General features: G+C 40.7%; 1 protein-coding gene across 6 annotated transcripts in view; it reads right to left on the bottom strand.

Annotated features, from left to right (window-relative positions):
- The window catches only part of WASHC2C (WASH complex subunit 2C), a 36,366-nt gene that overhangs the window by 5,919 nt on the left and 18,654 nt on the right, over positions 1-11,793 (bottom strand). For 2 of the 6 annotated variants that reach the window (XM_048069164.2, XM_048069167.2), the window contains 10 exons: positions 10,828-10,944; positions 9,859-10,022; positions 9,316-9,427; positions 8,206-8,388; positions 7,027-7,212; positions 5,625-5,753; positions 5,317-5,412; positions 3,175-3,276; positions 1,504-1,566; positions 610-822 (listed from right to left, as the gene is read on the bottom strand). In XM_048069164.2, the coding sequence (XP_047925121.2) occupies positions 610-822; positions 1,504-1,566; positions 3,175-3,276; positions 5,317-5,412; positions 5,625-5,753; positions 7,027-7,212; positions 8,206-8,388; positions 9,316-9,427; positions 9,859-10,022; positions 10,828-10,944 (1,365 nt within the window). The remainder of the gene's footprint in view (positions 1-609; positions 823-1,503; positions 1,567-3,174; positions 3,277-5,316; positions 5,413-5,624; positions 5,754-7,026; positions 7,213-8,205; positions 8,389-9,315; positions 9,428-9,858; positions 10,023-10,827; positions 10,945-11,793) is intronic. The other 4 variants (XM_048069166.2, XM_048069169.2, XM_048069170.2 and 1 more) reach the window with 4 other exon arrangements.

Below are 11,793 nucleotides of genomic sequence, written 5' to 3'. Positions count from 1 at the left end.
CTGGGTTTGTTTGTTTTTTGGTTTTTGTGTTTTTTGTTTGTTTAGGGGGGTTGTGTGTTGCGTTTTTTTGTTTGTTTGTTTTCTTTTGAGTTTTGTTTTTAAGGGCTTTTTTTTGAGCTTTTGTCTGAAAAAGAATTATGACTGACAGTTCAGGACAGCATGACGTGTTTATCCACAGAAGGGATAAAGCTCAACCTCCAGTAGTGACATGTCCTTGACATCTTGCTACAGCAGCTGTCTATAACATATTTTATAGTTAGCCTAGAGAAATGCCTTCTTTATGTTTTTCAGGCTGGCACCTTTCAAGACAGTACAAGGTGTTAGACTAAAATACCTCCAACCTATAGGGAAAAACAATGTATTTGGGTGCTGTATGCATGTGCCTTAAAAAGGGACTGAATTGGGCATATGCGTAAGCCCCTTACAGAGCTAAGAATGCAGTGAACTTGACCTTCTCTTCATTAGCCTGGTATAGTGGATTAGATTTCCACACCTTTATTCAGATAGACTACACTGTTAGCAGAATTTGCACGGCAAAACATAAGTTTCTGAAAGAGAACAGAGACTGTTTTTAATCCCCTTTTCTATCCTGTTAAATACCAAGGTTACCTTATTGGCACTGTGCAAGGTATCCGCTTGCATAGGCTGCTCGAAGCTTACACCCAGTTCCTCATTGCTTCCGGCAGCAGGGAAGGCTTCACTGTTCTGTACATCGTTGGGTTCATTCAGTGGGGTGTCCAAAACTGGCAAGGGGGACTTTACATTGGAGACCTTAGGCATTGCACCAGGAAGTAAGGCTGCAGGGTTAATAGCTAAGTTAGCCTACAAAATAGAGAAAAACATACAAACACACACAAAGAAGTCACGTTAATACTGCTCAAGAGCAGGCATGGCTCCAGAGAAGCAGCAAGCGTGTTTAGGCATTCAAATTCTACTCCTAAGAGTACCTGGCCTCTCTCACATCTACTCACTTCTGTATATCCCACATCATCTGTCTCACTAAATCTGTCGAGTGCTCAACACTATTGTCCTGTATAAGAGCTTCAAGAACAGCATGGCCACTCTGCATCAGGCAAAAACCTATGTAGCTCAGTATCCTGTCTGAGGAAAAGACTGGTTCTGACATTAAAGTGATATTGTCATATAGATAGTTACTAGATTTTTCATATCAGAGAGGGAAGCAACCAAAACTCAAAAACCCTAAGAGTCTCTGAACATACTTAAAATAGTGCTGAGTAGATTAGCAGGCCAACGAGCAGCCCACCCTCTGCCCCCAAATAGAGTTAAATAGCATTGCTCATAGTCAGCTCTGAAAGGTGAGAAGGGGGAAATAATGTTAAACATGCAATACAGAAAAAAGTAACAATATAGAATGTAATCTGAAAAAAATTGCAAGAGTAAGGTAGGGAAGCAAAAAGATTTTGTTTCAGGGAGAGCCATCAGTAAGGCAAGGAAGATTCTTTTAATTTTTTTTGAAAGTCAAAATGCCAATAAAGTAATTACTTGTAACTTTCCAATCCGAGATGAGGGCTCTTTGGTTTTAATGGGAACAGGACCTGTAGATTTCTGCACAAAATTACACTGGATTAAACAACAGCTGGACAAGTTAATATCAACATCTTCAACCAGACTATAGCTTACGTTTTAATACAACTAAAGAAAGGGACCAGCTCACTCCTTACCAGCTTTTTCTGGAATACTTTGTTATCAAGGCATCTCATTACATTCCAGTACCTGAGCTATAGTCATTCAATTTTCAACTTCTCAGTTCCCAACATCATAGCCTTATCTTCATTATGACATCTGTTTCACCCTCCTTCTATCCAATATTATGCTTTGCCATAGTAACTCTACAACTTCCATCTTCTCCATGTCACACATGACTCTTGTCAAATCAAATTCTGACATCCACCCTTATTCCTTGCTTGTTCCCTCCCCTAAGATCCTCTGAGGCCATGCTGCCAGATCACGATATAATGAACTTCTCTTTGTAACCAGCTATAATAGGGCCACAGGCTTTAATGCAGCACACATAGAAGCCAAGAGGGTTACAAAATAGAACCTCTTAGCTCACAAGGAAAACAGCTTCTGAGAAGGGAGTGCTCCTCTACAGAAAGCAGACCGTCAGTACCAGAAATAAGACCAGCAGACTAAATGAGCAAGAGCAGCTTTGTGGTCTGAAGATTTGAATCAATTCTAGGACTCGGGGATAAACCAGATCAACAGAGGTGTTTGTCCGGGGTTTGCTCACTGCAAGCGTCTGATCTAACTTGGTTCTATGAGCTGGGCCATACTGCCATTGGTGTGAGTGGGCAGTCACTAAGGATTTGAACACTGTTTTGGGGGACTTGATAGCATGACAGAAGAACCCTGCTGCCTGAGATTATTCTCCATTTAAATGCACATGGGATTTGGCTGAACCTTACACAGGCTAAGATCATTCTAGGCTACCAGTAGCTCCAAAAAAAGGGAAGACAAGTGTGGTTCTCCACATCAAAGAGTACTTCACCAAAAGGGAAGACAAGCTTGCTCTGTGTTCCTCAACCCAGGAGGCAAAAAACAGCCTCCCCCCTTCCCGGAAGATGAAAAGCTCATTTCCTACAGCTGGAAGTCAAACAAGCAGCTCTGATGAGACAAGACAGACTTCAGATCCAGACTGCCTCTCTGCGATACGCTGTTTCTGCAAGATTAAGAACAGGAGTAGGAGTCTTGTTTGCTCCTCATAAAGCCTCCAAGAAAAGATTCTCAACAGCCACAGATTTGTGCCATGTGCCATGATCTCCTATCTGAGAAAGCCTACTTATACTTTAAAGATAACATTCACTCCATCAGACACTGGCAATTTGAAGAATGAGCAAGTGATCAAATCGCACGGTTTTGTATCAAACTGCATCTGAAGCCTAGATCTTCACTGCTTTGCACTTCGCCCTCATAAGCATGTGGATAAAGAACAAAATACTATCAACAGCATTTGAATTTCTTGCAGTTAACTTAAATTTCTGCTTATCAACAGTGCTGCTGTAGATAAGCAGAGATAAATATGGCCATGTATTACTGCATTTCTGCAGCTTTGCAGTCAGTGAATTCAGGCATTAGTTTTGATCTTTTCAGGAGACTTTAAAACATCTCTTTTTCCTGTGCATATTGTTCAAGACACAAGATTTCAGTACTTGCCTCTGTAGTTACTGTCTTCAGAGCGTCATCTTGTTTGGCACTTAAAGCATTTTCCAAGGGAGGGCTTGAACTGGCTTTCACTGTTTTCTTCTCCACTATTTTCTGAAAACATTAAGAGCACAAGTCCACATGAATTGGTAAAAAGCACAGTCAGCAGAACAACGAAGTAAGCAAAGCTTTTAGGATCTCAGTTCCATTTGCAAAGAAAACTACCAACATCTTTTGAGTCTGCAATGCATAGGCATTGCTTTTTGGTCTGCAATGGCAAGGGCCTTCCACTCCACCATACTTTTAACCTACCCATGGCTTTGTTGTCTATACTAAAAAATAAAGTGAGTTTGGATAAGCTTCTGAATGCATACGTATGCTGTCCTCATACACAGGACAGCGGGGAAAATAAAGGTACAAAGATAGCTAAGCAACACTACTATTTTTATGGTTTCAAGCAAGCAGGCTCTGTACATAGCTGCCAAGCACTAATTAGCTAAGACCACCCCTTCTACAGTCCTCAGAGAAACAGTTTCCAGGAAATATTGCCAGTTTTCTAGCCTAACTTCCAGCTAACGACCTGAAAATAGATTAAAGTAAGAGTTGGCTTCATTTAATTAAGCTGTAAATACATTTAGAGTAGCAGTTTAGAATGCATGTTAGGACTTTGACCTCAAACCACCTGTAACACAGTCCAGTTCATTACTGCAGCTGCTTGCACTCTAAAAAAAATCCAGTGATCAAGAACATTTTAATACATTCATTACCTCAAATGAAACCAATCTGCAGTCTTTAACAAAAGTTATCAAGTAAGGCTCAGTCATGCATGAATCACAGGGAAGAAAGTGAGACTTCAGTTGCTAATATTACAAGTTGGCAAGAACTAGAATATCATTAGGTAGACAAACACAATGAAAGATGTAAAGTCTTAAGGTAGAGATCTAGTTTTGTTCTGTTAAATAGCCTGTTTCTAAAACCAGGGCATTTGCAGTAGTTATTGAATGTGGGTTCTTGCACTTATTAGACAAAATAGTAAAGATAAAAAGGAACACGAGCTCTCTACAGTCTGCATTCTTCAGGGTAAGAAAGTCAGCTTATTTTTTCCCCAGAACAATGCTGCCAGGCAATTAATAGTTTAAGATCAACAATCTGCCACTGTACTAATGATCTGCGGTTCCTGCACTAGATATTCAATCATGATTAACCGAACTGTTAAGCCTATTGAAAAGAAAAACATAATCACATCTATTCTTGCACATTTAAAAGGTTATTTTGAAGTAACAGATGTTTCCCCTTGTTACCTTTATAAAGTTAGTAAAACCACTTAGTTCTATCTAAACGCTCTGTCAGAAACTAACAAAAAAATTAAGTCTACTCGAAGAGACCTCTCAGTGATATGCAAGTATGTTAATCTCAGTATTTTTTGTTGAAAGTGTAGCTATACCTTGAAGAAGTAGCTGGTCACAGGAAGATAGACCAGAATAGGGTTACAGCCCTTATCCATCTATAAGGGTAACTATACAGCTAGTCCACTACAGTGCAAATTAAAACAGGTTCATCTGAACTACTATAGAAGTGGCTCAAGCTGCTTCTTATTGCAGTAGACAAATACTGTCATATAAATAGTGAATGCCTCAGGGAAGGAAGTGTAATTTTTTAATCTCTTTTCCACAGCTTGGTTGTGAAGCTGTATCTGTAGGCAATCTGTAACCTGGAAAGGCAGATTTGAGGTTGGCCATCTGTGCTAGCTCTCCCACAAAGCATGCTGAGCCTAAAGAACCTCATTGCCCTTTGGAGCAGAGAAGCTGTTAGCTGAAGTTCTACCATCCCCCTACCTGTTAAACCAGTCAGACCCTGAATAATAGAAATGTAACTCCACTACTCCGATTTCTGCTCAGTTGTATTCTCTAACACTTAAACAAATCCCAGTGGCATGCAAAGAGGAAAATAATCCACTCCTCACATCCCAGTTTTGCAAGTCTACTGCATCTATTTGTTCCTTAGGTCTTCAGGGTCACATGAGCCATTTCTATTCTCTTAAAAAAGATTAATTCATTTCATTTCTTGTGGGAACACGTATGGAAAAAAAATCCCTTCTATACACTTCTTTCCAAAGTCTTTTACAATAGTCATTTATAGTAGAGGACCATATACCGGAGGGTTTGTTTTAGCAGTACTGAAGAGATCATCTTCATCATCATCCCCAAAAAGCCCACCTCCAGATGATGGTTTCAGGATACGGTTTGCAGACTGAAGAGAGAGATGATAAAAATAAATAAATAAAAGTGTCACTGATCAAAAGCATGTCTCCTCCTGCCTGTGATGCCTGAACTGATTTTAGCATTTGGCCATCCCTGGAGATAAGGGACTTTTAAGTTATGTACAAACAAGCAACATTCATAGGTTGCACACTTCAAAGACCATTTTTAAGCAGAAGGTTCAGAGGAGGGCTTTGAACTCACCACCGACTTCTTGGGGCTGGCAAAGAGGTCGACGTCTGGATCATTGTCCTTCTGAAGTTTGTGACTGAAAAGAAGCTCTTCATCTTGAAAGACCCCAGTGCTTTTGGGACGAGTGCTTTTCTTGGAAGGCTGAGAGGAGGAGAAAGGTCCACACAATGAAAAAAACCCTCCTTACGGAGGGCATCTAGTTCATGGGTTTACTTGCCTAGTAATAAGGCAGGTTATAATTCACCCAAGGCTACACTACAGCCTTGGTAACAAAAATACAACTTTAACTATCAGTTGCATTTTTCACTTTGACTAAATTTGCAAAACCTACAAAGTAAATACATGTATTAACAGTTCATTTTTATGAGAAGACATTAACCAAAATATACCTGTCTGCTGACCTGAGAGCCAGCTTCTATTACCTACTCATTACATGTCCCTAGGAGGAAGAAAAGTTCTTCAGTATGGTATCGTGAGTGTACAGGAAGGTTTGTATTTTAGCAAGACACTTTTATGCCTTGGATTGTTCAGATGAAGGTGCAGGACAGAAGTGAAAAGAAGAGAATCTGGGTAATTTTTTTTTAATTAAAGGTAGCTCAGAAAAATAAAGGAAAAAAAAGGAAAAGACAGACAAAAGACAAAGTCCTGTAAAGCTGTTATTGTTGACAGTGTTCCCATTCTCCTCCCTTTAAAGCAAAAGCACCCCCATAAATAAGAAAATAACATAATGTCTGCCTTCGGCAAAATTATGTACTTACAACTTCGCTGCTGAGTGGTAGGGAAGGTTGACAGTCAAACAGAGCACCTTATCAGCCCTCCATAATCCAGCAAGCCAACCGGTAAAGCTGCTATCTAAGCAGTTTCCAGCACATCATATTTGGTCTGCTCTTCCTGTTCTACATTTTTTATTACTGCTCTGTTCTCAACCTTTCCATGCATCAGTTTTAACTTCACATCAAAAGCAAGGTCAATTTTTTAGAGAGCTAGATGTGCTGTGTATGCCTAGACACGTGTAGACCTGATATAGGTCTAGTAGCATCCATACACAAAACACATACTAGACTGAGACAAGCACTCAAAATAGTCTCACCTTTCAGATTTCCCTACTAAAAAGATAAGGTTCCTAAATCATCTATTGTGGTTTTTGCATTATCATACATTTCAGCACCTTAATCACTCCATGGATGTTAGATGCTGACTGCTGAATGCTTTCCAGAAAAGCTTTGAGGGATTTGGGATCATAGGGAAGAATAGGAATCATTTCTCAGCCAAGAATTTGGAAGTTTAAAATTTGAAAAAGATTAAACTTCACGACTTGCAGAGAAGGGAGGGTAAAAACAAAACCTTGCCTAGAACAGAAGAGGTATAGAGGCAGAAGTATTATTTCTGTGTTCAAGAACGTCTCTAGACTCACCACACCAATTTCTTTCTGTGCATTTTTAGTGCCATCATCTTCCAGTCTCTCCTCTTCCTCCTCATCAAACAAGCTTAACACTTTCTTAGCTTGGGTCTTGACATCTTTTTCCAGAGCTGGTGGTGACGTTGCAAACAAATCTGAATTGCTGTCTGGCTCCAAGGATGTTGCTGCAAAAGGCTCCACCAAAATAAATAAATACATCAAGCTGTTATTTAGTTCAGGTTTGCCCCCCAAAACCACTAAACTTTACTGTTTAAATGCCAGCAGCGGTCAGAGTTCTGTAATCTGGTACCATTGCAGACAACTAATTTCAATTCATTTTTCCTAAGCAGACAGAATAGCAATATGCAGATTATCAAGACAGATTTCAGTATAAAGATCACACTTTATCGCTCTGAAAGGAACAAAGGCTTCCTCCTGGCACCCTAACACCACAGTGCTGTTGATAAACAGCTTTCTGCATAAGGTTTCCTCCCCATCTATAAGTCAGGCTGTCTCTGCTCCAGAAGAGTGTATACAGCTGTTTTGACATTATCTATGAGGCACCCAGTTCATGCAACCTGAGATTCCTTGTAGAATCTCAGCACTACCTGAACACCGAATGTGATCAGGAAAACAGTGTGATAATAGCACCCTGGAAACCCATCAGCTGGTATTTCTCCAACAATCACTCAGCAGGAGAATGCCCAAGAGTAAGTTCTGCTGAAGCTTCTTCAATAATGCACTCAAATCTCATTTTGTAAACAATGCAGCCCAGAAGAAACTCACAATCCTGAGAGACATTTCTACAGCTACCAAAACCATTTATAATTCACCAAACAGTATGCTCAAACAATAAAGTTACTGAGCTTTACAAAACCTATGCGTTAGTATAGCCTGCTTTTTGAAAGGAGAGCTCTGCGAATGCAAATAAAGGTTGCCCTGGTCAGTATGGAGGTGGAAAGAAACAAACCCAAAACAGAAACCTCTCACGTATGCCAGCTGGAAAACAAATTTAAATGTCATGTAATCAGTTTGCTGTTGGTTTGACCAAGTGATTCTGCTATAGAAAGATTGAATTATTCTTTCTTTAGCAATAGCAGACAATCCAGAAAAATAACTGTCCCAAAGCAGCGCCGCTACATTTTTAAACTGAACCTTTGCCAAACTTCATATTAATGTAAGAAAATCGCTCACTTTTTCCTTTGTATGCTGCCCTGCAACATCTGTTCCTCTAGGCACCGGAACTGCTGCAGGCTCTTCTAAAGACCACAACGTATCTTCTACCTGGTTAGACTTTGCCTTATCTGGCAGATCTCCCTTTTCCTCCTTTTCTTCGTCACTAAACAAAGGTGGTGCTTGTGCTGGTTTTACTTTCTCCTGCAAAATTAAGAGAATGTCACTGACACAAAATTGCTTGGTATACAGGAAGTACTTATGCTGTGGGATAGCAGACTCACAGTATGTTATCTACAGGGATCTATGTGGACACTGGCAACATGCTTGATGCCTCCTACTTTCTTCCCATGGGGCTTTCTGATTTGTGACTTTTGATTTCTATTACTATAGGCTCTTAAGACTGAATGAAGAGTGCCAGGAAGCAGCTGCAAGCTTAGAGTAGATGCTGTGGGAAACCTGTTTAATTACTGCACTGGTTCCTGAGACTGCCAGCAGCCAGACTACGGCTTGCCTGTTTCTTTTTCTATTCCCAAGCCTACACTGAACCCAAACTGAAAAAGACAAGGTCTGGAATTATAATTATGTTTATGGCAACTGTTTTCCTGGTAACCAGAAAGGCAAAACTGGGGAGTGAGGGCACACAAGTGCAGGGAGTCCTACAGATACAGCTGAATTCAACTTCTGCAATTCCTACTTACAATTCCAAAGCACAACCAGACAGCACACTATGGGTTAAGCTCACAAGACAAAGGACAGCATAAGTGCTCTCCACAGAGGGTCAGTCAGCTTGGGCCGAGGTGGCACAAAGGATGAAATCCCAGCTTCGCAGTCAGCAGTAAGCCATCTGTTCCTGTTAGTGGTACCTTTCAGCTGAAAGCTCTTTACACATGCACACATTTAACATAAATTAGACAAGTGTACGGTTGACGATCAAGACAATTTTGAAATCTTTTAGGCTGATGTTAGAAATTTTACATGTGTGAATTCAGTCTGCCCTGATCCCCTTCCAAGTTTGCTAGAACTACTGTTGTCTAGAACATTTTGGGTTTACATTACCTATCAAGGAAGATATCCTATGAAAACACTGTGCAAGTGTTCTGTGTTATTTTTAAAAGAAAGAGAAGGTACCGCTGTGGCCTTTGCAGCTGAAGGAAGTAGTGTTGATTGGGAACTGAAGAGTGATTCTCCATTAACAACATCATCTTCAAATAGCAGCGATACTTTCTGTGGCTTTCTTTGGCTGCAGGTGAGGAAGAGAAAAGTTGAAGATCAATGCAAAAGTTTCAGGGCCCACGTACTGCATCTGTTTAAGTATGACTTCATTTGCAGGGTCTTGTCCCAGATCTAGGACTATGTTTCCTCACCACGTCAACAATTCTACCACCACCCCTCTCATCTGCACAGCTTTCTGCAGGAGTGAAGACAAGAGAGGTCAGAAAGGTATCAAAGGCAGGGAAATGGGGTGCCCAGTTTAGTGCTAGGGAGGAAAACAATCCATCATAGACATAAATGAGGTGAAAGAGCCCAGCCCAGCCCACTCAAGCAACTCTACTTCCTCCTCAACAACACTAACAGGAGACAACACTCAATATGCCTGACTCTGTCAGGTTTTGAGGACAGTGCTGAATTGTTCTGAAAAAGCATTCCCATTTCCCCCCAAAGGATTTTCACCTCTCTTTAGTGATTGCAAATAAATCCTCCTCATCCTCTTCCTCAAAGAGGCTTGTCTTCTTCACAGCTTTAGCTTGACTGATGGTGCTAGCTGATTTTGTAGGTCCCTCTTTTCGGTTATCTTCTGAAGGAAGTTTAGGTGGCTTGGAGACATTCCAGTGTTCCTGAAAAATAAGGAACCTTTAAGTTTCTTTTGTCTTGGTCAAAGCCACTTTCACATCTTCTCTACAAACAGAAACAGTTCAGCATCTTGGCAGTCTCCTTGTATCTCTTTACCAGTTTCTTTTTGTGCCTTTGTGTTAGCCACTGACGTTGTTCAGGCTTTGCAGAGGGCCCGGCCACCTTTCGGCATACGGTATTTGCCAGCACAACAGTGTACACACTTTACTGTTATAGTTGCTCTCAAGAAGTGAGATCGGTGCAAACTGCAGTTACACTATTCATGTGAGTAAATTCAGAGGCTTTCCAGACAATTTTTTAGTTACTTAGTGCCTCTGATTTTCAATTAAGTTTTAGGACTACACTTAATCTATCCCTAATAGAGTGCTGGTCATTTGTTTCATTTTTCCCATCCCCACATTTCAAAACAAACAAAAAAAACCCACCCTATCTATCTAGAACTGTTAAACTTTCCTCACAGAAATTAAGTCAGTAAGTGAAAGCAAACCCACTTTTTCCTCTTTCAGTATTTTTAAGTCAGGCAGCAGCCTCCTCCATTTATTATTGACCTTACTATAAATTACATTGAAAATACCGATTATCTCTTCCACATAACTTCTGTTACCCAGATCCTGAGTTAATTTGAGCCAAGAATCAGCTTCCTTGGCTGCAAACAAGTCAGAGGAATGAGGTAGCCATGGCACATGGACAGAAGCAGAGTCTGGCTGTGGTTCCTATCTTAACAGTTTTATGCTTTGTCCATTAATAAAACCTTGTAAGCCCTTTCATCCAAATCTCACTCTTCACTACCTCTTCATCACTGCTGAACAGTAAGCTGGAAGCTTTCTTGAGTGGCTCTGACTGTTTTGCTTTCTCTTCCAGAAGCTTTTCCTGTTGCTTCTTGGCAGGTACCACACCAAAGAGATCCTTAAAAAAAAATTAAAAAAACAAAGCCATGATGGAAAGCTCACTGAGAAGTCATAAGCATGCAAGACACTGTTGCCACCTACTCCTCAGATGAAAGAAACATCTTTTCCATGAACCTTTTCTGCAGGCTTTCTCAAGCATGTCACAGCATTGTAGTTAAGGGAATTCCATGCACACAGCATTTGATAGGCCAGAAACTAGCAAATGCACAGCCTGATTTTGGCCCACAGGTTCCCCAAAAACCACCACACAGCAATACTGCTGCACAACAGCAAAAAAAAAAAATGGGGCACAGTTTCTACATCTATTCAGTGATATAGAGAATGAATCCCATTCTACAAGGATGGGCAATAGGTAAGCTGAACCACTACCTCTGAGCAAGAACCACAACTTTCACCTGAAGATAAGCATGCTGATTTTTATAAAGATATCAGAACATACAAAAACAGACGTTGACTTCATTACGTAACACTTAGTTATGCTTTGCCCCACTCAACTTGAACATCAGTTCCATAATGCAACCTTCCTGACAGACACCTCAGACTCCAGTGCATTAGAAAACGTTTCATTACCCTGCCAGCTGCTTCTGTGAACAACCCCTAGTCAAAGAGGAGGTGAGCTGCAAGCAGCCCCTTCCTGAATAGGAGACTGTTACCTCAAGTTTGCAGACATTCCTGGTCTTATGGCTCTGAACAGGTCTCCTGTTAACCTCATGTTAAAACTATACAATAACCTTAAAGTCACCATGAAGGCTGCAGGCCCAGAGTTGAAATCTCTCTGGAGAGCGTTTGCGAGGGAGAAGAGGGTACAAAAGGTAAGGAAAGCACACACTAATCCAGATTTGAAAAA

Source organism: Anser cygnoides, chromosome 7 (genome assembly GCF_040182565.1).
Source record: "Anser cygnoides isolate HZ-2024a breed goose chromosome 7, Taihu_goose_T2T_genome, whole genome shotgun sequence".
NCBI classification, from domain to species: domain Eukaryota; kingdom Metazoa; phylum Chordata; class Aves; order Anseriformes; family Anatidae; genus Anser; species Anser cygnoides.
The sequence above is the reverse complement of the archived record's forward strand: the minus strand, read 5'-3'. Positions and strand labels throughout refer to the sequence as shown.